The sequence below is a fragment of the Oncorhynchus gorbuscha genome, linkage group LG03 (assembly GCF_021184085.1).
Source record: "Oncorhynchus gorbuscha isolate QuinsamMale2020 ecotype Even-year linkage group LG03, OgorEven_v1.0, whole genome shotgun sequence".
Taxonomy (NCBI): Eukaryota; Metazoa; Chordata; class Actinopteri; order Salmoniformes; family Salmonidae; genus Oncorhynchus; species Oncorhynchus gorbuscha.
In genome coordinates this window covers 42094112-42120275 of record NC_060175.1, presented here as the reverse complement: position 1 = coordinate 42120275, position 26164 = coordinate 42094112, and the positions used below count along the sequence as shown (strand labels likewise).

General features: G+C 43.2%; 2 protein-coding genes across 16 annotated transcripts in view; both read right to left on the bottom strand.

Annotated features, from left to right (window-relative positions):
- Positions 1-56: 56 nt before the first annotated feature.
- LOC124031391 (heterochromatin protein 1-binding protein 3-like) lies at positions 57-14542 on the bottom strand. Of its 5 annotated transcripts, XM_046342570.1 has the most exons (14): positions 14084-14541; positions 5087-5162; positions 4134-4329; positions 3882-4041; positions 3649-3786; positions 3396-3467; positions 2965-3119; positions 2659-2749; positions 2392-2551; positions 2131-2242; positions 1725-1886; positions 1389-1607; positions 1271-1354; positions 57-1231 (listed from the first exon to the last, which is right to left on the bottom strand). In XM_046342570.1, the coding sequence occupies exons 1-14, from the start codon at positions 14144-14146 to the stop codon at positions 1006-1008; spliced, it is 1914 nt and encodes a 637-aa protein (XP_046198526.1). In that variant the 5' UTR covers positions 14147-14541; the 3' UTR covers positions 57-1005. The 5 variants fall into 5 exon arrangements, with proteins under 5 accessions (XP_046198526.1, XP_046198525.1, XP_046198524.1 ...); XM_046342569.1 differs by having other exon boundaries at positions 57-1354; positions 2965-3116; positions 14084-14542; XM_046342568.1 differs by having other exon boundaries at positions 57-1354.
- A 1043-nt stretch (positions 14543-15585) lies between these two features.
- The window catches only part of LOC124031388 (eukaryotic translation initiation factor 4 gamma 3-like), an 82844-nt gene continuing 72265 nt past the window's right edge, over positions 15586-26164 (bottom strand). For 9 of the 11 annotated variants that reach the window (XM_046342553.1, XM_046342560.1, XM_046342555.1 and 6 more), the window contains 20 exons: positions 24999-25148; positions 24487-24651; positions 24086-24283; positions 23672-23815; positions 23257-23493; positions 22701-22805; positions 22188-22326; positions 21810-21952; positions 20794-20884; positions 19432-19558; positions 19125-19327; positions 18897-19012; positions 18610-18782; positions 18385-18510; positions 17970-18051; positions 17658-17756; positions 17402-17548; positions 17119-17200; positions 16874-17020; positions 15586-16590 (listed from right to left, as the gene is read on the bottom strand). In XM_046342553.1, coding sequence (XP_046198509.1) covers positions 16409-16590; positions 16874-17020; positions 17119-17200; positions 17402-17548; positions 17658-17756; positions 17970-18051; positions 18385-18510; positions 18610-18782; positions 18897-19012; positions 19125-19327; positions 19432-19558; positions 20794-20884; positions 21810-21952; positions 22188-22326; positions 22701-22805; positions 23257-23493; positions 23672-23815; positions 24086-24283; positions 24487-24651; positions 24999-25148 — 2856 coding nt within the window. In that variant the 3' untranslated portion in view covers positions 15586-16408. The remainder of the gene's footprint in view (positions 16591-16873; positions 17021-17118; positions 17201-17401; positions 17549-17657; positions 17757-17969; positions 18052-18384; positions 18511-18609; positions 18783-18896; positions 19013-19124; positions 19328-19431; positions 19559-20793; positions 20885-21809; positions 21953-22187; positions 22327-22700; positions 22806-23256; positions 23494-23671; positions 23816-24085; positions 24284-24486; positions 24652-24998; positions 25149-26164) is intronic. The other 2 variants (XM_046342554.1, XM_046342557.1) reach the window with 2 other exon arrangements.

Below are 26164 nucleotides of genomic sequence, written 5' to 3'. Positions count from 1 at the left end.
GCAGACACACTGTTTCGTGTTTGTCTCCCCTTGAGACCATGACAGAATGAAGGAAGTACAAATATAGCCATTTTAATAATGACTTGGGAAAAAGCATAACATAAAGAGTACACGCATGCATGCAGGGTATGAGCTACGCTCCTTCAAAACAAAGTGTGTTATTCACAATCTTTCACTATTACACAGAACGTAGAAGATTGTATTGGTCTGTTTTCTTTTTCGCTTTATAGTACACAACCAATTCACTTTGATTAGCTTGTTTGTTTACACACACAAAAAAATCCCCTAATACTATGCAGTAGTACTGAAAATCAATGACAAACAGTGCTTCCTGATCAGTTAGTCTCCAATCAAATTAAGTATTTTAACCACAGGCCCAGCGATGGATATGTTTCACTCATACGATCATTTAAATAACAGAATTCGTAATAAACAATAATTCATTACATGAAAAGTTGTCTGTCATTATGCTCTCAAATTCACTTAATAACATAAATCTCAATATCCTTTAAGATGAGTTCACTCCAGATTAAATGTAGAGAAATCAAAAATGTTGTAGAGGAAGAAAGTTTCCAAAATGCTAAACAAATTATTTGATAAAAGGAATGTGTCCAGGTAAAACATGGTAGAGTGGACTGGGACAAAATTAAAAAAGTAAAAGTCACTGATTCTGGATCTCTGCCTATACATTATCAAAATTAAGTGTGTGAGGGAAATAAAAGTAGTGATGGAAATTTCACAATTCTTTACCTAGGCAGTTTTACATATTTTAAGAGGCCATTCTACACAATGGAGATTAAAAGTTGGGTTCACAGAAATAGAACAGTTCCCAAGTACAGTAAATTGACATGAACTAATAACTGCCACATCCCAATCCTACAGAGAAAATAATTCTATAGCCCCAAACTGGAGGAAAACAATGATGCGAAAGAGAGCATGGAGAGAGGCAGAGCACCACTGTCTTCAGAGCTACAGTTAAACTTCCACTGCTGGGCAATAGTAAACTCACTTCTTCCCCCTCAGGGACTTGCGAGCTGCTGGCTTGGCCTTCACTGCAGAATTGGCTGCTGCCTTCTTTGCAGGAGGTGACTTTTTGGGCGTTGGCCGCTTAGATGCCTTGCTCATCAGCTTTTTGATGATGGGCGTTTTGGGCTTGCTCGCAGGTGCAGCTTTCTTGACTGGTGGGGGTGCCTTGACTGGTGGGGATACCTTCACTGGTGGGGGTGCAGACCTCTTGGCTGGGGGTGCAGACCTCTTGGCTGGGGGGGACCTCTTGGCTGGGGGTGCAGACCTCTTGGCTGGGGGTGCAGACCTCTTGGCTGGGGGTGCAGACCTCTTGGCTGGGGGTGCAGACCTCTTGGCTGGGGGTGCAGACTGGGGGTGCAGACTTCTTGGCTGGGGGTGCAGACTTCTTGGCTGGGGGTGCAGACTTCTTGGCTGGGGGTGCAGACTTCTTGGCTGGGGGTGCAGACTTCTTGGCTGGGGGTGCAGACCTCTTGGCTGGGGCAGCTCTTTTTTTGCCCTTAGCCCTTGACTGACTTGCCGGCCGAGACTTCTTGCTGGGGGGGGGACGACGCGCTTTAGGCGGTGGCCTCTTCCCAGCTTTCCTAAGGATCGTATTGAACAAATACACTGTTAGTGAGTTTCAAATGGTTCACTGCTATGTATGACAATATCAATCAAAATATTCTCATTGGATTTTATCCACTTGACCTTCGACTCACCTCTTAGGAGGGGGTTCATCATCTGACTCCTCTTCCTCGGACGAGTCCTCTTCCTCCTCATCAGAGTCCTCATCAGACAAGTCAACCCCCTTTCTGCGTTTATCCTTCTCCGCCACTTTCTGCTCCTTCACGTTCTGTTTTTCAGGGAACAGAATGGCTGGGCTGTGGAATAAGAAGAGACAGTCTGATCTTTAACCTTTCGGTTCCAGGTGAGTGAACTTCAGGAAATACTGTTCCTGGTATAGCACATGCAATGCAATGATGTAGAGGGCAACAATATACGTCACATAGTAGCAATGCAACGATGTACAGAGGGTAGCAATATACGTCGCATAGCAGCAATGCAATGATGTACAGAGGGTAGCAATGTACATCACATAGTAACCTTCCTATAGTGGTGTTCTACCTGGGGTAGTAAGGGTAGCAGAGCTGGTAGGTTCCGTTTAGCCCATTCCCAGTGATCTGATCCATCCAGCCCATCATTTTGCACTTCTGCAGGGTCCTCTTCAGGTTGTTCACTGAGGGAAGAGAAGTGCCTGGGGTCAATAAAGCATCTTTACATCTCTGATTTAACCTAGCTAATGAGATCGCTCCTGCAGTTGCAGGTAGGTATTCACATCTTGCCAAAGCAGTGTTTCTCTTAAGAGAGTCAGGGAGCAGGTCTTACCCACACGGTACTCCATGCTGTCCTGGTTTGTCTCTAACAGGAATTTGCGGAGTGTGGTGGTGCTGCAAGTCTTGGGTTCGTTCATTGCCACAATGGCTGTCATGATAGCGTCCTCCAGGGGCCCGCCTTTAAGCAGGAACTTGCCCCCTTCCCGCTTCAGCTGTAAGAGTGTAAGAGGGGCTGAGATAAACACTTCATACAACAGAGATCCAACATCAGACTTCATGAAGTACACTGAATTGTGCATTCCCTTAGTATAAGGCTAACCTGAAATGTTCCAGAGGCACCTTTTCCAGTGATCTGCTCCAGATGACCCTTGTCCACAGCTCTCACCAGGGCACTCTTTAGGATATCTGGCCTAGGAATGAAATAGTGACTGCATTGGAAATTCTATTTAACCTCCACGAACATCCCATAGTTCAAAGGTACTGCATTAAACATTCTGTAGATTTGGCTTGTGCACAGGGTTGCATTGCTATGTCAAGTAATACTGTAAGTTAGCATGTGTTTACGTACTCCAAACAGAATAAGAGACCCCACCCATCCCAATATAACAATAAAACAGGTATTTACCTATGCTCCACGTTGAGTTGAGGGAAGTGCTGCTCCACATATTTCTTGATCAGGATATAAGACGCCTCTTTGGGCTCACATAGCCGTGTGATGATCAGGGGCAGAGCATCCCCAAGGGTCTCTGCCTTCAACCCAGGTGCCACGACGATCGGCTTCTAGCACCAAACCATCACAATCAGAATCACTGTCAAACAAAGTGGTGCTCTGTAGCTCAGTTGGTAGAGCATGGCGCTGGCAACGCCAGGATAGTGGGTTCAGTTCCAGTAAAAAAAAAAAAAAAAAAGTATGCAAGCATGATTTCACATAAGTGTCTGCTAAATGGCATATATTATCCAAACTCTGCCTACTCAAAGCCAATGGAACAATCACATAATAGTCAATTGTAATTGTTAGTGTTGAAGTTTGTAGATCGGCGACTGAAAATGACCTACCCCTTTTGCAGTTGGTTTATTAGAGGACTGCTTCCCAATGGTAAAGCTCCCAGAAAGGCCTTTACCCTTTAGCTGTGAGAGTGAATAAAAAGGTAAAGCAACAGTAGTACGCAGGCGGGTAAACCACCAGACAAACAGGATATAGGGCACCACAACAAGTAACCCACAGATCAAAAACACCAAGACTGCTGCCTACCATTTGCAATTCATGTTAATACATGGTAAGCTTTGGTCCGTGATAAGGACTCCTCACCTGTTTGACGGTGCCCTTCTCCAGCTGCCTCTTTAGAGCCTTCTTAAGGAGGAATTTCCTCTTCTCTAGGTTAGGGTATTTCTTCACAATGTACTTCATGACAGAATGGGCTGAGGCCCCAGTTCTCTCCTTGCAGGACTGCAGAGGAAATATGATGAGTTGCAGGGGTTGCATTCGTGGGGAATAAGGGAGAACTACATAATACAAAGGTAAGTGTTTTGTGGTGTACAGACCTCAATGGCCTCGATGAGGATGTCGTCCATCTTAGGCAGCTGCATGGTGGAGGTGCTCTTATTAGTGAGCGTTGCACGTTTGCTGGCAGACATGGTTGCCCAGGCGGGAATGGCCCTTTTCACTGGCTTCTTCACTTTCTCTTTCACACCATCCTTCTCTCTGCAACCAACCAACAAAACAAAGAGCAATTAAACATTTATCTGCACCAATATGGAAGCAACAACCACAGGGTATGAGCACAAGCAACTCACTCTTTCTTCTCAGACTCTTCCCCCTCAGCAGTCTTCTCTCCAGTCGATTCATCACCTTTCTCTCCCTCAGGTTTCTCACCATTCTCTTTAGTCTCTCCTTCACCTGTGCCCTCCCCCTCCTTGGCTACTAGGGCAGCGGATGCCATCTCCTGCTCCTCCTCAACAGAGGCAGACTCCTCAGAACTGGCATCAGGCTCTGGAGAGATGTGGGGGAGGGAGAACGACAAGTTTGAATAGGTTAATTCAGCAAGCAGATGTCATGCTTTATTCACATACCACTCAACAAGAACTCAGAACATTGTCAAATATTTGGGAAGTCCGATTCCACTCTTAAACCACTAATATGAAAGGATTCGATAAGTGACTATGACAAATGGGACTCAATTGGGGGAAAGAACCAGGTCCTGCCAAGTGGTTACCATATTCACCCCTAGCCTGTCAATGCTGGGTAAATATGAACCAATGATATATATAGATCTATTTATCTATCTATCAATCACACACACTAGATGACACATGGGGGCGCTGTGTTGAAGCCACCTTGACTCCATCATGGCACTCCCCCACAATTGTAAATAATAGTTTGGAAGCCATAGCAATAAAATGTATTATTGTCAACATTAATTTTTGCCACATTTATTCTATTACAGACATTGCCAATCCCCAGTAGTGGGGGCAGTAACATTAGTAATCTTAAAACACATATACTTTATATTTTTCTATGTTTAGCTCACGTAATATAATAAGTAAGCATTATGGTGCATGTGAGTTTTTATTTTATTTTAGAGATGACCAAATTGTACCGTTTCCACTACTGTGGAGCCCCAATATGGTCCACCATTTGCTTCAAACCTCTCAAATGCCAGTACATAGCATCAGCAATCCAGGGTTTATATACATCTTTGATATGAACACCATAGAGTTCCTGTTCATGTTGAGATTATTGAACTCACCTCCCTCTGGTGCAGCCGAGGGGGGCATCTCCTGGGGTGGTGTCCTAGCTGCACGACGTATAGGCATGACTCCAAACTGGTGACCAGAGATAGGAATTAAAACATTTCCTTTGCATGTTCAGATAAGTTATTAACTCTATTATTAAAATCACAATACAGTTTGATACAAAGCAACTTAGCAAGACCCAATGGTAACATCATGCAGTCGTAAAAGTCACCCACTGCTTCTGATATCCATGTGCGCGGCAACATTAATCATGGCCTGTGCACTCATCAAATGCAAGTTACTGCCCTTTGCAAAAGTACATTATCGACCAGAATAAATCAAAATCAAAATAAATAAGGAGTGTGTATGAAGTTTTGGCAAAAATTCATAACTAGGAAGATGCACGTCCTCAGTAATAATATGGCCATTTTGTTCATTTACCCTACACAGTAATGGCGCTGCAAAGAGCTGATGGTAAATGCATCGAAATTGCATTGGCAAAGGAGAAAACGGTGCATGCATTTTTGCCAGACCTCTATCGTCAAACACTTTTTGCAGGAACTAATCATGTACAATTATTAATATTCTTACCTTTCGACTCTCTACAAAGATGTTGAAATAAAAACGGATTCGCTCTCCTTTGTTTAGAATTCTGTTTACGTGCCCCTCCCCCTTGAACGTACACGTAGCGTCGTGGTAAGGAATTGGGCGCGTTCCAAAATAAGTGCAGTCGTCCTGCGCAGATTTTGGGCGCGTTCCTCTGCCCAGGCGTTGCTGTCGCCTGCCAGATCTTACAACGCCTCCATAGGTATTTTACGTATCAGCTGAAGGCTCAGGACACCGGTACGTTTGACGTTCACCGGTACATCGAACGTTTGGCGGCCGAGAATATTTAGCACATCTAAACTATCTATTTAGCACATACCAACAGTGTTGGTAGTCAAACTTTTTTTTCTTCCAGACCACTGTCCGTCAGCCTTGTTAAAATAGTCCAAACCAGAAGGTGGCAGTAGCATCGTTTTCTTAAGCTTTATTGGGAATGTCCCTCGGCGTAACGCTAGTGGTAGCCAGAAGAATTAGCCAATGTATTGAAGTGTGAAGCATCCGGTTGGCGGTTCCACTCATGACCAGGAGTAGATGAGAAGCTCGTTGCATTTTGGCCAATATTATGCTAACTTTCTCATCGATGAAACATTTGATCTCAATACAGTTTCGGTTACCAAAATCTCTTAAACATTGGGCAAAGTTTTGTGGATTTTACTCTGCGTTGTTTAGGAGCGCAAGGGTGAATTGAGTTATTGCACACGCACACTTCAGGGTAGGCCTTCTCTAAAGAAAAACTAAAGAAAATATGCAAATATGTGCTACATCGCGCCAATAGGATTTTACTGGCCCATGCTTGCCTCTGCCCCCCTCCTTGCTTGTTATGCCCACTTATGACTGATTTGATCCCACTGGAAACGACAGGCTGTGGTCTATCTTGGTTTAGTTATAAATATTTTTGTTCTGAGTCTTTTCGGTCAGCCACATATGTAGCCGCATCATTTGGCTTTGTTCACCTAAAAGAGCTCCTCATTCAAAATGCTTGAAAATCGACCTGGAAACACGAAGAAAATGCACATCTATTGTAAAGCCCGAACAGTAGGCTACCAGCATGTCAGCTTGTGATATGCACCTTAAAATAAAATGTTTGTTAGATAGCCAGCAATATGTATTATTTACTGTCTTCAGAGAACTATTTTGTAATGTATTTGCAGATAGTTGTTTGAAGCTCAAAGTAGTAGCAGCTGTTTCTAAACCCAGATGCGCATCGCGAGACTTCCTGGAACGTTCGCGAAACAGACCAGTCCGGGGTTTGAGGAGTCAATGAGAAGTGAAAAATAGTTCCTTAGTTAACTTTCTCGAAATCCAAAGTCACAACCTGGATTCAAGCCAATGTCTTAAGTAGTTGAATATGTTATTACCCCAACCTCATGAGTGATAACCTAACACGCCTTTATTTTCAGCAAAAACAACTATATCGGAGTGCCTTTGATTTGACACATGCGCAGTTCGGCGCGAGATGACCGTTAGAAACACGAAATTAGGTCTGCACATGAGTTTAGCTAGCCAACGTCTTCATGACATCGCCTACAAGCGTTATCTGGGATTCATTTAGGGAAAAACAGTTTCTGCATATCTTCATACTGTACTGTCTTTGGTAGCAGTATGCAAATCATGAAGGCAAATAAATGGATCTTTCACGGATGCGATTCCCAATATTCGAATGCGCGAAAGACTTATCACTAGTAACCAGCCAATGTTAACAAACTAGTTGCGCTAATGCGGCTACTGTTGTACAAAGCCCTTTTTTAAAATAACTAGCCAGATTGTATTTCTATTAATTTAACCTTTATTTCATCAGGGAGTCATACTGAGACCAAGGTCTATTTTACAGAAAATACACACATCAATATATTAATACAGAATGCAAGCAGAAACAATAACATGATCATAAAAAACAAACATCAGTAATAAGATCCTCAATCAGCTTTCTGAATTGTCCTAGAGGCACCAGAACATCACATTTAATAACATGTTGAAGATTGTTCCACAAATAAGGTGAAAGAAAACTAAAAGCTGATTTACCTAACAGTAGAGACCAAATACGTTTCCAGTGTTAGCCATCCCTGAGACCTGTTGTGGTAACATGTCTAGTAATGATGTTTAGTAATGATGTTAAGTATTGTGGGACTTTTTGTTAAAGGGCTTTACAAATTAAAACAAAGCAATGTAGTATCAACCCATGTGACATGGAAAGAGGGACAACAAACTTTCTGGTAGAGAACGCAGTGATAAAACGTTGTGTACTATGACTAACTGAATCTAACGGCTAAATGAATGAGGCTGCCACTTCATTATACAGTGCATTCGGAAAATATTCAGACTCCTTGACTTTTTCAACATTTTGTTACGTTACAGCCTTAAAATTCCCTCAATCTAGACACAATGAGAAAGCAAAAACAGGTAATTTTCTAGTGCAAATCTATTAAAATAAAAAATGAAAAAAAATCACATTTACATAAGTATTCAGACCTATTACTCAGTACTTTGTTGAAGCACCTTAGGCAGCGATTACAGACTTGAGTCTAGGGTATGACGCTACAAGCTTGGCACACCTGTGTTTCTCTCATTCGTCTGCAGAAACTCTCAAACTCTGTCCGGTCAGATGGGGAGCGTCGCTGCACAGCTATTTTCAGGTCTCTCCAAAGATGTTTGATCGGGTTCAAGTCCGGGCCACTCAAGGGCATTCAGAGACTTGTCCCGAAGCCACTCATGCGTTGTCTTGGCTATGTGCTTAGGGTTGTTTTCCTGTTGTAAGTTAAACCAGTCTGAGGTCCGGAGTGCGCTGGAGCAGGTTTTCATCAAGGATCTCTCTGTACTTTGCTCTGTTCATATTTCCCTACATTTATTTTTATCCCCATAGCATGATGATGCCACCACCATGCTTCACCGTAGGGTTGGTGCCAGGTTTCCTCCAGATGTGACACTTGGCATTCAGGCCAAAGAGTTCAATCTTTGTTTCATCAGACCAGAGAATCTTGTTTCTCGTGGTCTGAAAGTCTTTGGGTGCCTTTTTGGAAAACTCCAAGTGGGCTGTTATGTGCCTTTTACTGAGGAGTGGCTTCCGTCTCGCCACTCTACCATTAAGGCCTGATTGGTGGAGTTCTGCAGAGATGGTTGTCCTTCTGGAAGGTTATCCCATCTATATAGAGTAACTCTGGAGCACTGTCAGAGTGACCATCGGTTTCTTGGTCACCTCCCTGACCAAGGCCCTTCTCCCCTGATTGCTTAGTTTGGCCGGGCGGCCAGCTCTAGTAAGAGTCTTGGTGGTTCCAAACTGATTCCATTTAAGAATGATGGAGGCCACTGTGTTCATGGGGACCTTCAATTCAGCATACATTTTTTGGTACCCTTCCCCAGAGCTGTGGCTCGACACAATCCTGTCTCAGAGCTCTACGGACAATTCCTTCGACCTCATGGCTTAGTTTTTGCTTTGAGATGCACAGTCAACTGTGGAATCTTATTTAGAAAGGTGTGTGCCTTTCCAAATCATGTCCAAACAATTGAATTTACCACAGGTGGACTCCAAGTTGTAGAAACAATGATCGATGGAAACAGGATGCACCCAAGCTCAATTTCGAGTCTCATAGCAAAGGGTCTGAATACTTGTGTAAATAAGGTATCTTTGTTTATAATAAAATTACCAACATTTCAAAAAAATATGTTTTCACTGTCATTATGGTGTACTGTGTGTAGATTGATGAGGGGAAAAAAGCTATTTAATCAATTTTAGAATAAGGCGGTGATGTAACAAAATGTGGAAAAAAATCAAGGGGTCTAAATACTTTCGGAATGTACTGTACATGGTTGCCATAGGACCAATAGGAATGTCGACTGAATAATCTGCTTTCTACCATTTAGCGAGAGGCAGGACTTATTTCTATAGAAGAAGCCGATTTTTATTAACTAATGAATATGCTTTTAAATAGTTGAACATATTACTCCAACCTCGTGAAAGTGACAAACCGACACATTTACAATTTGATGATATGGCCTCACATGCGCAGTTCGTCTCGAGACGACTTAGACTCAGTGACCTGTTTCTACGCATGAGTTTAGCCACAGATAGAACAATTGAGCGGTTTTGTTGTAAAACTCGTTGGTTTAGCTAGCCTGTGTCGCCATGCCATCGCCTTCAAGCGTCACCAGGAATTTCTATTGAAGAAGCAGTTTATACCCATCTTCATATTGTACTGTCTTTGCTAATTCCTGATGATTTAATAATAATGTTACTAGCTGCAGCTAGCGAACTAATATGCAAGTGCCCATGATCAAATTTAACAAAAATGCTTCTTGAAACACGAAACTCCCTTATCCAACAGATGTACAAGTTGTAAAGCCTTGCTCTACAAAAGAAGATGTAGCTATTATCCAGTTGAATTGTTTTAGTTAGCAATTCCTATGAAAAAAGGTGTGGAATAAACAGTGAAAAGGCCCTATTTTTTAAATTGTTTTTGCAGAGGTCTGTGCTCTCTGATTGGCTAATCTCTACTGACAACCGAGTGGGCAAAAACATTATACTAGTAGCAAAAAAAAAACAAACAGCCGAAAGTCGAAAGCTAACTGGTTTTCCAACAGCAAGGTTTAGATCAACATGGCAGTGTTGTTTATTAATTTTTTTGGGATGGGGTTTCCAACCCCAATATCATTAACTCTCAAACTGAAATCCTGTGTGTACGTTGTAAAATCAATGAATGAGAGCACGTCAAATATGGCATCCATTTGTTTTAATTGACTGCAGTCAAAACTTCATGACCTTTGATCACATGATTTTGTAAAGTTCATGCAGTCAACATATAGGTGCGTGTCGGACAATTTGAAAGGCAAAGATGGGCCCTGACTTGACAAATGTGATCCACTTGAACGCACCCATTCTTACCAGTGTGTTTTCACCTTAACCACATATATGTTATAGCAATCTGTCAGTCGATGACGTGGCATGCAAAATTAGTTGATGTATGCAACATCAGAGCAGGGGAACGAGACCCATCAGGAATGACATTGAAACGCTTTAGCAATCTTCTACAAGTGAACAGAAAACAAGATTACTTGGAACTCAAATGTGAGGTGGCATTTAAGCCATTTAGCAGTTGCACTCTGCAACTCAGAAGATTGCTATATTGTTGATAAGATGTTACACACTTCTCCAGGCTTAAATCAGATTATCTGTAAAAAAATATATAAAAAAATATGCAAAGCATCCACAAATGTTCCAGGTAGTCATCATTGCAGTCACACTGTACAGATGAGCAGATCTCAAAAGGCCTGGAGAAGTGTGTAACATCTCAGGAACTAGGGATGCACGATATATCAGTGAACATATCAGAAACGGACGATATTAGCTAAAAATGCCAATATCGGTATCAGCCTGATGTCTAGTTTAACGCTGATGTGCAATACCGATGTCAAAGCTGACATGCATACCTATATAACACAGATAGATGAGAACATCTTGCATATAACGTAGGTACATGACGTAATGACGCCACATAGAATTGCGCCACATGTGAAACACAGCATTCCTAACCTAGCCCACAATGTCTGCTGTATGGATCGAGCAGTCAACAAGTCGAGCAGTCATTTGAAAGAGTAGGAAAATTTCAGAGAGACAACTTAAAAGGCAAAATCCTTTAACGCCAAGATAATGTAATTAATTGCCCTTGACAATCAACCGTTCTCTGTCGTGGGTGATGTTGGCTTTCGTCAACTGGTCGAGCACTGGTGCACTTTTGAGAGGGGGGGGGGGGGGGGGATTACTATTTTTTAGATTTTGCCCTACCGGATTTAAAGTAATTACATCACATCTGGACCAGCAATATCAACCCCATGAGCATGCGGAGTCCGACAGCAATGTGGGTCATCAAGGATTTCGTACTGAGGAAAGTCATATTGTATGCTGCCATTTGAGAACATGTTTGAAACTTGGAAACATGAACACACTAGCTAGCTCCATTTGAACAACTCTAGAAATAAGATCATCAACTGCACCTGCAGCAGACGTGATACCCTCTGTCATGGTATTGAAACACCTGCTCAACAAAACTGGCAGGGATGTCAACAAATGTGCACAAAATTTGAGATAAGCTTTATGTGCGTATGGAACATTTCTGGGATCTTTTTTTTTCAGCTCATGGAACATGGGACAAACACTTTACATGTTGCATTTATATTTTTGTTCAGTGTAGTAGTCATTTCTAATTCCTAATTCAAAAGCCATCGACTCTATCACATAACAATGGAGTGTGCATGCCCATTCTGACTTCGTCAATGCTAACCAGTTAGCTAGCAGCTAGTGTGTGACATAAGTGCTGACTAATTTATATGGAGTGAAGATGGTCCCTTTTCCCAACGAAATGGATGTTTTTATTTGCCCACACGGGCGAATGAAACAGTTTTCCACGGCAACAAAACTGCCCATAGGCAGTATTACCCGTTTCTGCTCCATGTCTTGTGTCAGTTTCAGTGTCCATATCACTGGATGCGACATCTGGTAGGTTTGTGTCTGTTAATATGTCCTTTTTGTAATTTGTAGTCGGAGGCTGATTCTCAGCAACAGCTGCTCCATCTTTTTTGATCATTTACTTTCACCCATCTTGTGTTGCACCCTGACAATGGTGCCTCACAAATATCACCACACCATCTTGGTCAATGACTACTCCCGGTCCTTTCCACTCTTGCCAGTCAACTCGTTTGTAGTACACTATGTTTCCAGTCCCGTACTTCTCATCGGTGGGTCAAAGCTGTTTACGCAGAGCCCTGTGAATTCTCTCTGAACACTCTGCTTCAGTAAACGCTTTTCTTGCTGCATCTCAAATCAAATCTTGTCAACAAGTACAGAGGGAAAATTAGGGTTCTGCCCAAAAACTAGTTGGTATGGGCTGTAGCCATGAACATTGTGCATAGAGTATTTTGCCATCAAAGCCCACTCTTGGGCTGTTTTCCAGTCACAATGTCTTTCTTCACTTCTTGCTTCACTTTCAGCATAATCTCTGTGAGTGTTCAATTATGTCTCTCCAGAAGTCCATTGCTCCATGGACTGTATGCAGCAGTTGTCTTTACATCCATGTTGTAATTTCTCCAGCCATTTTTCTTATTGAATTATTACTGAATTCTCCTCCATTGTCACTGTACAATTTCTGGGGCGGGCCGTGCATACTTATCCAGGAATAAATGAAGTGCTTGACGATTTCACTGGGTTTCTTAATATTCACAAATGCTTCCAACACTGAAGCGTGTGAAGTGGTTGATTATGTGAAGGTACCAAACACTTGGTTCTAGCTCGTGTAGATCTACAGACACGGTTTCATTGTACTTGGAAGCCAGTGGCAAACCAACAGCTGGTCTGGGCTTAGGTTTGCTGTATTCTGGCATGTCTCACAACTTAACAATCTGCCATAGAATGGAAAAAAACTCACATCATCATTATTCCCAGAACCGCTGAGTAATTTCTTAAGTCTGTCAAATGTTGCATGTCCAAACTTTTTGCAAAGTTTTAACAATACTAGTTTTTCCTGTGTTCCTGTTCTCTGTGACTATTAGAATCTCCATGAGCTCTGTGTCTGTAAGAATTTCATTTTTACATGGACTGTATGATGTCTTTGTCGAAAATTTTTACACAACAGCGGCCTGAGCTAGTAAGTTCAAGGGTCACTGGTTGTTTAAACATCACTGCCTTGTCATTTTTATGTCAAGTACAGCCCCTGACTTCTTGAGGGAAGCTTTGCTTAATAGTAAGGGGATATCTGTAGGGACCACCTCTGTTTCAATGTGACACTTAAATTAGTCTGACCAATTTTTGCTGGTATCTTGACTCTCTTGGTAGGAAAGACGATTCTCCCATCTTCAAATTTGAAAGCTCTGTTTGGTGTCAATCATATTTTGTATGACATAGCCCTCAAGGCATTTGTGCCACACACTGTGCGTGTAAATGCAGTATCATTCACAGCATATCCTAAGGATTCAACTATAAAGATCTCAGAAGCAGATTTGTTTGAAAGCAGTGTTAATGTTGCACTGCTCTCTCTCGGTTTACATTTTCCTCTGTTAGTTAAACGTGCTCATTTTTATGAAGAGTCTTTAACCCAATGGTAAGTGCTTTGACAAATAGCACATTTTGATCACCATCCATACCTGTCCAGTGGATTTGTGCCGGTCAATGGCGCCCTCGTCTGGTTATCTTGAGAACGTAACTGGTTGGCGCCTTTTCTCTGACGCGCAGTGTAACATGCTGCGTCACTCACTTGCATTCCATCTGTTATTGTCGCGAGACGACTTTTCACCAAAGTATTTTTAGTGCCGAATTACATTTACATTTTATATTTAAGTCATTTAGCAGACGCTCTTATCCAGAATTCATTGCCTGAAGTCAGCACAATACAAGCAGTCAAAGCCAACCGTATCACCCTTACCATCCAGGCAGGATCGAGCAACTTGAAAGCTGCATCCAGGAGAACCATGTCGTACTTGCGCATCCTTTTCTACCGCTATTCGAAATCAATTATGTAGTCCGTCAACGCAACCGAAATGTCTCTAACGTTAACTGTCAGTTTGAATTATGCCTCGTAGGCACCGTCTTTCTCTTTAAGAAACACAGAAACCAGTGCTCTGATTAAATTTATCATACCGTCATCCTTGTTCAAATCCTCAAAGGAGGGATAATACCACTTGCACGTGCTTGCTTTTTCTCGTCCAGATTAGTAAATAATCAAGTGTCCAGATTCCAAGTTAATTTTTCCAACTTTCATACGACCTCTCCTCGACGAAGCGAGGTGGCAAATTGTAGTTATTAGCCATCTTCTGCTACTAACTTTAATTTAAAATGACAAAGACTAGGTTCCAGATTAACAACGTTCACTGAACACTATTTCCACAGTACATGGTTGCCATTGCTCTCGGGCCAGGTCCATCAGCAGACTTCCGCACAAGCGTACTAATAACAGAGTGATAGCACCGTAATAACAGAATATAGGGATAGTTAAAACATTAATTTAACAGTTATTTGGGATCCAATATGATTTTTAAACCAGTGATTTTGCACTGCGATGTGCTTAACCGGTTCCCATAGAATGCCAAATGTTGAAAATGATTCGGAACTCCTGAAAGTGACAACGTAGAAATTTTAATTGAAATGTTGCAGTATAGTATCTGGGATATGGCGCTCCCAGATATGCTTACCAGTCACCAACCTTTGTCCTGCAGAAGCAAGACTGTAGACGACAGCTCCAATACCATACTGGTTTCCGGTCTGTCAGAAGGTGAAATTGTCTGAAATGTAATCAAAGAATAGTGTGATACAGGCTCTCTTACCCTCCTACATTTCTGCAGGCTGCATGCGAATGCTTTCTGCAGATGTTTGTGCTCATCCACTAGTTGACTGTCACTTCATTGACTCTACACCTGAATCACAGGTCAAAGATACAAGAGCATTACATAGGAATTCTGGCAAACATCCTAAGGCAATTTAAGACATGCAAGATATGACTTGTCCTACATCATTCATGCCGCATCAGGCTCAGCTAGTTCGTTACAATATTTCCTCACTCGTCTACGGGGTACAAAATAAGATGTAGGGTACATTCCTGTGGAGGAAAAGATACTGTCGATACTTCACTTTTCAACCAAGACGAATTAATAAAAAGGAACAAACTGGCAATTCTTGGAAGACAATGGAAGTTGACTCAAATTCTTTGTATTAGAAAATAATTGTTCTAGTTAACTTCCATTGTCCTACAAGAGTTATTCAATATCTTTCAGAATCACTATACTGTAGCCTCATTTTAGAGATAAATGCTTGACACTGCCACACTTTCCTCTTCAGACTGTATCGCCAGCAATGTTAAAACACAGTAACACATCTTCACATTGCAGTGCAGACATCACACTCCACAAAATCACCATTGCATTTGCAATATTTTTTAAATACTTTTTTTGTCTTTAATGTATTTACAAGCTTTTCATTTGCTCGGTAGGTCTTAAGTATTACAAGCACTTCATGTTCAGCAACCTTGGCATTTTCTTTTTAATCTTGCATTTTATCCATTGTTCATTGTTCATTGAAATGTTATTTTGTGGACAGATTTGCATTGCTTCTTGAATGCATATCTCTTCCTCTTGGAAGGTTTATGTACATATCACAGAGTGCACTTCCTGTGGTTATTTACTGATAACCTTTGACCTCTGATGTCTTACAATGTCAATTGTCTCTGTGCATCCACCATTTCTCTGCCTTCCCCTTCATCCCAAAATAACTTTTTACCCTGTTTTCAACCAAACATGGAATCCAGGGAGGCTATTTATTTCACAATTATTATTATTGTTATTATAATTAATAATATTGTTATTTCTATTCGTCATCAATGTTTTCCTCATTATGAGCATCTGCAAATGTTAAATAAACTTCCATATTTGCAGTCCTTTAAAAAAATAATAAATTAAAGAGTCTGGAACCTATGCATCTTTAAGTCTCTTTAAAAAATAACAAAAGAAAAGTTAAAATTTAAAACAAAAATATTTTCTATGTATAATACAGGTATTTAGTGCTTCAGCCGTTGGAATTCAAACTCAAAATTGTCTCAGAACCGTACCGCAGAAAAAATTCCAGCCGTAAACATGTCGTCCTGCCCGCGCTCATTTTGTAGGTTTGTCTGTTTGTTTTGCTATGAAGATGCAGTTATTCTATTTAGCAACAGCTGGCCTCTTGTCCTGGGGGCTTACAGTGGCCGCCTGCTCCCTTGTCAATTATCCTCCGACTCCTCCTCGGCTTCCCTCAGCCAAGTGAAGAAAGCCGTTACAGACTTGAGAGCCACACCCTTGCCCAGCTCCTCTGCTGGGTCTTTGCTGGTCTCCCACTTGTAAAAAGCGTCCTCCGAGATGACGTCCTCATCATACAGACAATCAAAGAACATCCGGAGCAGGTCTGGAGAAAGAGAGACGAGAGGGGAAAAGTGCTATGATAACCATCAAATCCCATGGCTTAAATTAAATTAGTCTCTGCTTTCAGAGTGTGTGAGGGTATAGATATGCATGTAGGTTAATGAATGCACTTTTGTTTTATATAATAGCATGAGATAAAACCACGAAAGGATGTCTGCTGTCAAGAATAAAAAAGTAAAATGCAGGGCAGGAGACCGGGCAGGAACCGTGCTTATATCTTTATCGTGAATATTGAGGTTGAAGGGTCTGATTGGGATGCTACTTACTAGGAGGCTGATCCAAAGTGACTATCAGCGCCTGCAGTGCATAAAGTGCTTGAAGCTGTCGCTCAGTGTCTGAGTTAAGGTACTTGAGTAATACAGGCAATCTCCTCTGAATGATGGCTACGTCCACTCGACAGGAAGCACTTTCATCTACACAAGAAACAAAAGATGGAAAGAATTGTTGAATTCCTCTAGCTATATAAAAAACAACATTGATCTGTTCCTAGCTAAAGGAATGGAGAGCTTACCTTTCACCGCTGCCTTACACACAGCCGTCATCAGAGCTCTCAGGAACGGAGAGGAGCTCATCTGAGATTCATCTAGATTTGCCTGGGATGTGGATGATAACAGAGGAGCACAAAGGAGCTCCGCTTAGACAGAGGTGAAAGCTTCTTGATATCACTGCCTGCATCTGTGACACTTCACTTGAAATATGCAACACTATGCATGTATAAACACAACATGCGTATGACATGAAGTCAAACGTGGCTGTGCTGAGCTGTGTGGCGGGCGTAATACTACAGTCCATACCTCTACCCAGTCAAAGATCTGCTCATCATTGGCCATGTCCTCCAGCAGCAGCCTTTCTAGCTGCTGGTTGAGCACCACAGGGGACAGTGCTGTTGTGGCGAGGGCTGCCTCATGGCTGGAGCAGTCTGCCTCAGTGAACTGGAGCTTCTGACAGGAGGACATGGAGAGGAGGGGAAATTAAGAGGGTTAGGTTGCTGTGAACCTGTTTCTGTTGGGATACCTCCATGCCGTAATACAGAGGGTTTATCTCACTAACCTGCTCTGAGATGAAATCCTGGACATCCTCTCCCTCTGGCAAGAAGTCACTCCAGCTGAGGCCCGACTCTCTCCACAAGGTGCCCACTTTCCTATGGCTCTGTGTAGGAGACAGACAGTTAATGGGTTTGTTGACTTGTTTACTTGATATGCACTATAACGCACTCACACCCGACTCGTTTACACCCCTCGTCTAAATCACACAAAAGTCATGCAACAATATCTGACAGCTATGTTAACTGTTCTCTGTGAGGGAAATGTTGTTTGAAAGCAGTAAAGGGGCTAGGAGTAAAACCGACAAAATGTCACTTACCATTTGTTTGCATAGTATGTGCAGTATTTCAGAAAATAAGATCCCAGCTCTTCCCACAGGAAGTAAAGGTTTGCTTAATTCACTGTGGACAAACAGAGAAAACGATTAGATGTCTCCAGCGGTTCCATCCCACCCAACTGTTTTTCTTCATATCTCAGTTTACAGAAAGCCACAGCAGGGAATGGAGAGCCAACATCAACACTCCATAAATGAGAACTGAGATAGCCAGTCAGTAATATTTGAGAGAAAACTAAATGGAGTATATTTGTCATCCTGTGAGATCTTAATAAATTTGGGTTGCATGTGGACTGATCTGATAAGCTCTGTTGATGCAATAGTAACCCCCTCTTGATCTCCATAACTTTACAGGGCGATAACAATACAATATTGTGGTGCTGTAGAGTAGCGGTGTTACCTAAAGAGCTCTCTCATAGAGAAGCCCCTGTCTCTCAGCACAGGGCTGAGCAGCTCGGCCAGATACAGCCAGATATGGGGAATGTCAATGGCCATGTCATCCGCCAGCTCAAGGGTGTCAGCAAACCTGGGAAAGATAATCTGATGAGACGGCCATTTTAGATACAGGACAGTTGTTATATGACACATGTTGAATGAGAGCAGATGGAGATGTAGGCAGGCTGACCCTTTGAAGAATTGGGACTTGGCCAGGATGTCCTGCTGCACCAACTGGAAGAGAAGCTTGCCCATGTGGTCCCGTGTGATCTGACTGCGCTCCAAAGTGGACTCCACCCCCACACGCACAAACACATGGAGCTGAGAGGACATGTCCAGCTCATCCACACACTGCACAGCCTCCTACAGAGAATACAACAAACACACATCTTTGTTTTACAAACTTCCTTTCGAGAGTAAAACACAAAGGCATTCACATACAGTATGCAATATAATAGCGTTATTAAATGATTGCACCTTATAATCGTTGATGTGCAAGAACTCGTCAATGATAGCTCTGGACTTCCTCTCCATCTCCTCCTCAGAGAGGGCAGGTCTGTCTGGAGACTGGGCCCCCACAGGCTCTGCTTTCACTGTAGGGGAAAGACCACCATTACAAGAGTGCTCCCCTTATAGAGTGTGTGAGTGAGTGTCCACTGACTCCGTATGTTTAGTCAGTCTAGAACTGTCCTCCTGTTCCCTCACCAGGCTCCCTGGCACTGCTTCGCTCTGGCTCAGTCTTGTCCTCGCTTATGCTGGGGCTCTCCAGCTCTCTGCAGGGCTCCTCAGGGCTCAGGGCCGGGCTCTCCAGAAGCTCCTTGGCACTCCCGCCTCGGACGAAGGAACCGGGCCTCGACGGAGCTGGGCTCAGGGGCTTCTCACTTCGCTCTCTCCCTGCACTGCTTCGACTGGGAGGAGAACACACACACAAGAGAATGTTTTGCCCTGAAATGGGACGCTCAGAGTTTGAGACCAAATCCATAATACAAAAGTTTCAAAATGTGATCATTACCTGCCCAAGGTTCTTCTAGTGTCATACTCTAGGTTCTGTGCTGGTGGGGTGGTTTGATGAGATTGAGTGGACTGGAGTGCAGAGTACCGGTTTAAACTGGCACCACCACCACCAGACCGGGATAATTCTGATAGGAGACAAAATGAAGCAGCAGAAATTACATTTCAACCAGGACACAAGTATGACTAGTTCCCCTGCATCAGCAGTGTGTGTGTGACGGTTAGCCAAGCAGGCTTGAACCTCTGTGGCATATCTAAAGCTATAGCTTGTGTCTGAAGTCGAGCAGATGGTACATAGACAATACAGTACAACATTTAACCAACCTTTACTTGGCGGTGTCTTAAAAACTCCTGTTACTAGTTGCAGGTGGAACTCCAAAAACCAGAGAATATTCAGAAAAATATAAAATTCACTTTTTTGCACCGACTGAGGAGTTCCCTTGCAATTTTAGCTGCTGAACATCTCGCATTTCCTGACATCTTTGCAGGAAATATTCAATTTTAAGCGACGCAGCTGCAGCCACATATAGAAGACGACAGTGCTTCACACAGGACGACCAAAACTATCTACTATCTATCTAAATGCAAGAGGCACTCGGTACAGAAAGTGGATGAAGTCTGATTATTTCCTCGTTATCGTAGTTCCACCAACAACTGGAAACAGACCTTTAAAAGACGCCGGTGCTTTCCAAATGGAGAATGAAGGAAGTGTCGTCAAGTAAAGGTAGATTGAAAGAACGTCCCCGATCCATAACCCATCCTATGCTAGAACCCTGTACAGAGTAAATGGATATATGTGTGTGCGCGTCCATGTGTGTGTGTTAACTATTTAACTGTACTAGAATGCTTAAAGGCCCCTAAAACTTTAAATATCGGTTATTGTATCGGCCAAAAATGTCACATCACTATCATTATAAAATACACTGCATTTCAAATAGTCAGCAATGATCTAATGAATTCAGGTATCGTCAGAAAGGTTAAGTTCTCATCTATAACAGTTAAATAATGTCTTAATGTGTTTCAGAGTCCATATGACCGATTCTGTTGGACCAAACCACAAATGCAAATAGCGAGTTGAAACAGCCTGTTGTCAGAGAGGAAACAGTTATTTTCCATCTTTGTTGTTGTGAGTGGCAGGGGGAGGGCTTATTGTGCATGAATGGGAAGGTGCACAGTCACAGCAGAATGAGCGAAGGAGACGAGACCAAAAGACAACACGAGAACAGGATGTACAGTACAGAAGTGCTCATAAAAACGAGAAAAATAATAAACGCGATTATTGCGATACAGGCATTTGGAATATCGCGCTAAAATAAACAAAACAATATTTTATACATCGCCCAGCCCTAATATGTCTCCTCACCGGAGTCACTGGCCTTGGCCCCTCCGCTGCTGCCCTTCATCCAGTTGAGTGAGGCTCGTGGTCCTAGTTGGATCTTCTCATCCATCTGAGGCTAAACAGGATGATAACAGACAGAAACAGTTTTCCTTCCAATACTCATATCATGTGATCTGGGCCTACAACGCTATAATGACCAACAGTCTCTGAGGAGAATGGAGAGCTGCCTAATAAATCATTGGTACTGACACACATATGTGGGTTTATAACAGCTCTGTATGGCATGGGGAGCCATGATCCAGTATGCAAGGCTGGGTGTGCTTGTACCCCAACTATCTGGCATTTGGACCTGTATCATTTCACCACTACATTTACATTTTAGTCATTTAGCAGAAGCTCTTATCCAGAGTGACTTACAGTTTGTGCATTCATCTTTAGATAGCTAGGTGAGACAACCACATATCACAGTCATAGGAAGCACATTTATTTTCCACAAAAAAACTAAAATGGGAGTGTTAGGCTTTTTGTGTGTGTGTGTGTTTGGGGGAGGGGTATTTTTAAAATACCTCTTTGAAGAGGTAGGGATTGGGACTATCAGTATCATTTGAGGACAGGGATGAAGAACCACAGGAATCCTGTGCGTGATGCGATGCCTAATGCAGTATATACATTACAACACAGTAGTTTCATCTACTATACTGAGCTGAAATAAAATATACTATACATTTTCCATACGCACAAGGGTGGGCCTGGCTCCCCAGTGGGTGATGTGAAATCCATAGATTAAGCCCCAATGAATTTATTTCAATTGAAAGTTGATTAAGTTGATATTTGTCCATAAAGACTTGTGCTTGTAGACCAATGAGAACATAACTCTTGTCATCCAACTTCTACAGACTTGGCCACCAAACATAAATTATTGACAGATGCCATTTTGTCATTAAAATTGAGTACACTTAAAAACACCAGTGAACCTCCATGGTAAAACACCCAAACGAGTCAGTCAAAAGATGAGGTCTACAGGTGCTTTAGTGGCTGACCTTGGAGATCTTGGGGATCTTGGTGGGGTCGATTGTCCTGCTGTTCTTGGTCATGGGCACAGTGTTCCAGGTCTCGTCTCTCTGTTGCACACGCTGCTCCCTCTGCTGCTCCCTTTGCTGTTCTCTCTGCTGCTGTTGTTGCTCTGGAGGACAGAGGAAACACACACAGGAGGGATGACATGTCAACAGGTTTATTAAAGACAAATCAAATAGTGCCCCAGGTTCAAGAGAATACTATGGGGTGAGTTGACAGATTGGATAGTAGGGGAACTTTCTGACCACTGTGGGCCACTGTAGTGTCTCCGTCTGCAGGCTATGGGGAGGGAATGCCAGTGTAGCTCTAAGCCTTAGAGGATGTAGCCCATGGGCCTGGCTGACCTGGCCTTCTCTTGGTGTCCTTGGAGAGCAGCTGCTGGTGCACCTTCCTCTGCTCCTCCTGCTCCTCAATCTTGGCCTCTTTGTGGATCTGCTCGATGGTCTTAGGGCCCTGGTCAGCTCTCCTGGACACCCAGTTGTGCTGTTGGAACGAGCAGTGTTAGACTTACGCAGGTAGTTTCCTCAGAGAGACAATCTGGTGTTTTTAATTACTGAACTGTGTACAACACAATTAGCCTACAGTCCAGGAGCCCCAATGGCACAGCAGTATTTTGTTGATGGCTATTCATGTAGAATTTTTTTATTCTATGCTCAAATTTAACTGATTACAGTCTGTTGTTTTCTTCCTTAGAGTGAATTACTGGTCTGCTCAGGGAGCCCGCGTGAAGAACCAAATATTAGAATGTTTTCTCCTATTTATTGTAATAATAATTTAAAAAAAGAACCCTCACTGGTGGGCTGAGATGCACAGACAGCACACAACCACAAGGCTTGTATGCACACACACACACTTACCAATCGGAGGTCTATCACGTCCTGCAGCATAAACCGTATCCGAGACGATGTCTTCCGCTCCTTAACAATTTTCTCCATCTGGTTGAAATACTGATCCATGCGAGGCTATGACAAGAAAGAGAGAGATGAAGGGTCATTGCAAAGTGACGTATGAATACAAAATTCTCACTATTCACTCCAGTGGACAGCCAGACACTCATGTCATTTCAGTATTGCCTCAAAGTAAACTGAGCAGTTTGGGAGCAGGTACAACAAAAGCCTTTTTTCTTAGCCTATAAAACAGACTACTAAATGTGATTTCCTGTCTCAGTGTTAATCATGCCAGATATACACCATTACAGTATTTGTAAATATGAGGACCACAGAGTCGTAAAACTCTGGTAGAGCCAAAAGAGGGTGTACACTGGTACGTGTGTAGGAGTCTTTCCTTTGGCCAGCAGCAGGTTAAAACAGGTCAGACAACAACAGGCGCGAGGGAGCAGTGAGATGTCTCCTCACCCATGTCCTCCTCATACGACCAGCTGGAAGTCATTTAAGCTCCCTCCCCATTGCTCACCTTGGCCTTCTCAAAGTCCAGGTCCTTGCCGATGGTGGTGAGCAGCCTGCAAAGGCACTCCAGTGATTCCTCGTCATGGTTCTTCAGCAGCTTGACCACGCAGTCGTGCATGATGGCCTCTGTCAGCATCTTGAGCTTGAACAGCTCCCCGATGAACTTGATGTTCCCTATGGAGCGCCGGCGGGCCTTGTCCTTGGCCTCCTCCAGCTCTAACCGTAGTCTCTCTTGATCACTGGACTAGAAAGGAAATGGAGAGTAGATTGTCAGAACTAAGTAACTAGCAACAGCTAACAAGGAGCCCCCACTAACTCTTCACAATACATCAGTCCCATACAACTCTCTGCTCTGTATTCCCCTACTACAAGGTGACAGACAGATTAGTGATCTGAGCAGTGTGTGTGTGGGGTTTAGGTACCTGTGCAGAGTCAAGTTCCTTCTGTTTCCTTTCAAACACCACATCATCCACCTTGTCCCGCTCAAACTCCTTCTGACAACGGTTGAGCAGCAGTTTGCGGAAGTTCACTGTGGTTCCGGGTTTGTCCGTCATGGGCACTTTGAGCTGGAGAATAACAGAGGTAACAAGCTATTTGGTTAGAGGTACAGAGATATAGGGGAAAGAGTAGAGTAAAGAAAAACTGAGAATTGAACAGAAGATGATGTCTAGAAAGAGTGAAAGGGGGGCAGGAAAATATACCTTTAGGGACATTTGCTGAATGTTTATGGGGCTTAAGAGGACCCATGTACAGTTTATATTTTGATGTTGACTAGCAGCATTCAGAGGAACCACAGATAATAATGTCCGAACAATAGTGAGCTGAGCTTAACATACCGTGGTGAGGCAGCGACACATGTTCCCGTAGGCCACAGAGAAGCCGGGCTCGTCGATGGCCTTCTCAAAGACCAGGTCGATGACGCCCTTGAGGCGCTCCTCCGTGTCGATGGTGAGGTCTGTCACCTGCTTCATCAGCTGGTTGAACATCTGAGGCGTCAGTTTGTTGAGGATACTGCGCACCTTCCGGAAGAGCTCCTGGCACGGCAACAACATCCTCATCATTTATTGATGTGAGAATTCACTCACTTCATTTGATCTTCGGTCTCTTGACAACTCCTTGGTCACAATATTTCTTTCCTGTGTGGAGTCACTGCTGAAAAAACTCAACATCTTGTGCGTTTTTGATTTCACTGTGTGGGTGTGTCTGGGTGTCAGATGAAAGGTTTGGCTCCTCCTACCTGTGTTGTAATGACTTCAGGGTCATCTGATGGTCCCGCCCTCTTCATGCCGGGTTTCCAGGCATTCTCAGCCTTCTTCAGTTGCACCTCTTCATTCGCTGACACGTTCAGGATAATCTTCCTGGGCGGGGGCCGCCGGGCACCCCCCCCCATGTTCATCATCTGCTGGAGGAGACAGAACAACATGTCACTTCTACAGCTCACCACCAACACCAAACACATCGTCAAGACTTGTGTGCTGAAGTCTAATTCACAACTTTCCTTGAATGAGTATGACTTTGGGAAATGAGTCATCCCTAGTAAACAAACAAGATGCAAATCATTCCCCATTTATCTCACTATGATACCAGTAATATTCTGTGAGTGTGTGTGCGAATTAATATTCTGGGAGTGTGTGTGCGAGCGAGAGCCAGAGAGAGAGCGTGAGTCCGTGAGCAAGAGAGAAGTAACAAAAAGAAGAGACATTATTTGAGAAAGAGATTGATGTTTGTGTCGGGAGGGGTAGTAATTACGTGAGCCTGGGAGTGAGTGTGACTCACTGCAGCCCCGCCGCGTCCTCCACTCATCTGTCTGCCAAAGTCAGCAAAGGCCGGTGTGAAGTCAGGGCCTCGGGAGATCACCCTGGATTCTACCGCCCGGGTTGGCAGCTTGTTTTGGTTTATCTGCAGAGAAACACAGGGAGACAGAGCGATGGACAGTGAGACAGCTGACCAGCAGGGGGAGCAGTGATCCGTTAACACTGTGGGCCTAGCCATATGGGGAGAGCTGTGGCCTGGTCCATAAACAACACCCTACTAGCCCTGATTCCCTAAGCACTTGTGGAGATCTGAAAGGACGACAGGTATAATCAATATGGTGAAAGTTTTACCAAGCCATTCAGAGGGTAAGGTAGGGGGTTACTACCATATTGCGTAGATCTATCACCTCCTTTCAGATCTACATGAAGTGCCTGAGGTATGGGCTGGAATCGGGCCTACCACTGGGGCGAAAGAGACAGGTCAGACCCAGCTCCTTTCAGGTCCATCCCACTGTTGTTCACTGAGAGGTGGTGGATTCCCAATCCTAGACTTAGTTCGCCACTGTGTATGCTGTTTTATGTGTATCAGCTATGCATTTGATAAATTCTGTTTAACTAATTTTGTGACTGGCGCAGAGAGTGAAGTCAGAACCACATGTGGAAGGAGGACTGAAGGGAACATTGTGAGGGAAGGGGGATAACAACTCCAGCGCTCTCAGCTGTCGTTGACTTCCCTTAGTGCTCTCCTCCAGTGAACATTTTCTCAGGGAGAAAAATATGACTCCCAGGGACTGTACATCAATCGCTGCCAGTCTATTGCTCCTTTTCTGGGGTTGAATTATCAACACTGCCAAGTGTGACATAATAGCTATGTGATTTTAATCAAAACAGGATGTCTATGGGCTAGCCGCTATTGGCTCGGTCAGAGTGCAGCAGAGGGAGATGGACTTACCAGAAGCATATCATTTCATAATGAATAGCTACATTTATTTTTTTTAAATGACAGTGGGCCATGTATTTACTAAAGGGATCAAATAAGGCTACTGACACTGTTTGCTCCATACAAATAATCCCTTCGCTTGAGAGCTTTTATCAAAAGCAACTTACTTTGCTAACATCTTACTCTATCCATTTATAGTCCTGAATATTTATTGTGGGGTT

Excerpts from the sequence above, each read along its gene's own strand:
- LOC124031391 (XM_046342568.1), bottom strand. The coding sequence starts at position 14,146 with ATGCGCAAGTACGACATGGTTCTCCTGGATGCAGCTTTCAAGTTGCTC. Across the intron at positions 3,120-3,395 it reads ATAAACCAACTGCAAAAGGG|AAGCCGATCGTCGTGGCACC; the intron begins GTAGGTCATTTT and ends GTTTGGTGCTAG. Across the intron at positions 1,608-1,724 it reads GATGAACCCCCTCCTAAGAG|GAAAGCTGGGAAGAGGCCAC; the intron begins GTGAGTCGAAGG and ends TACGATCCTTAG.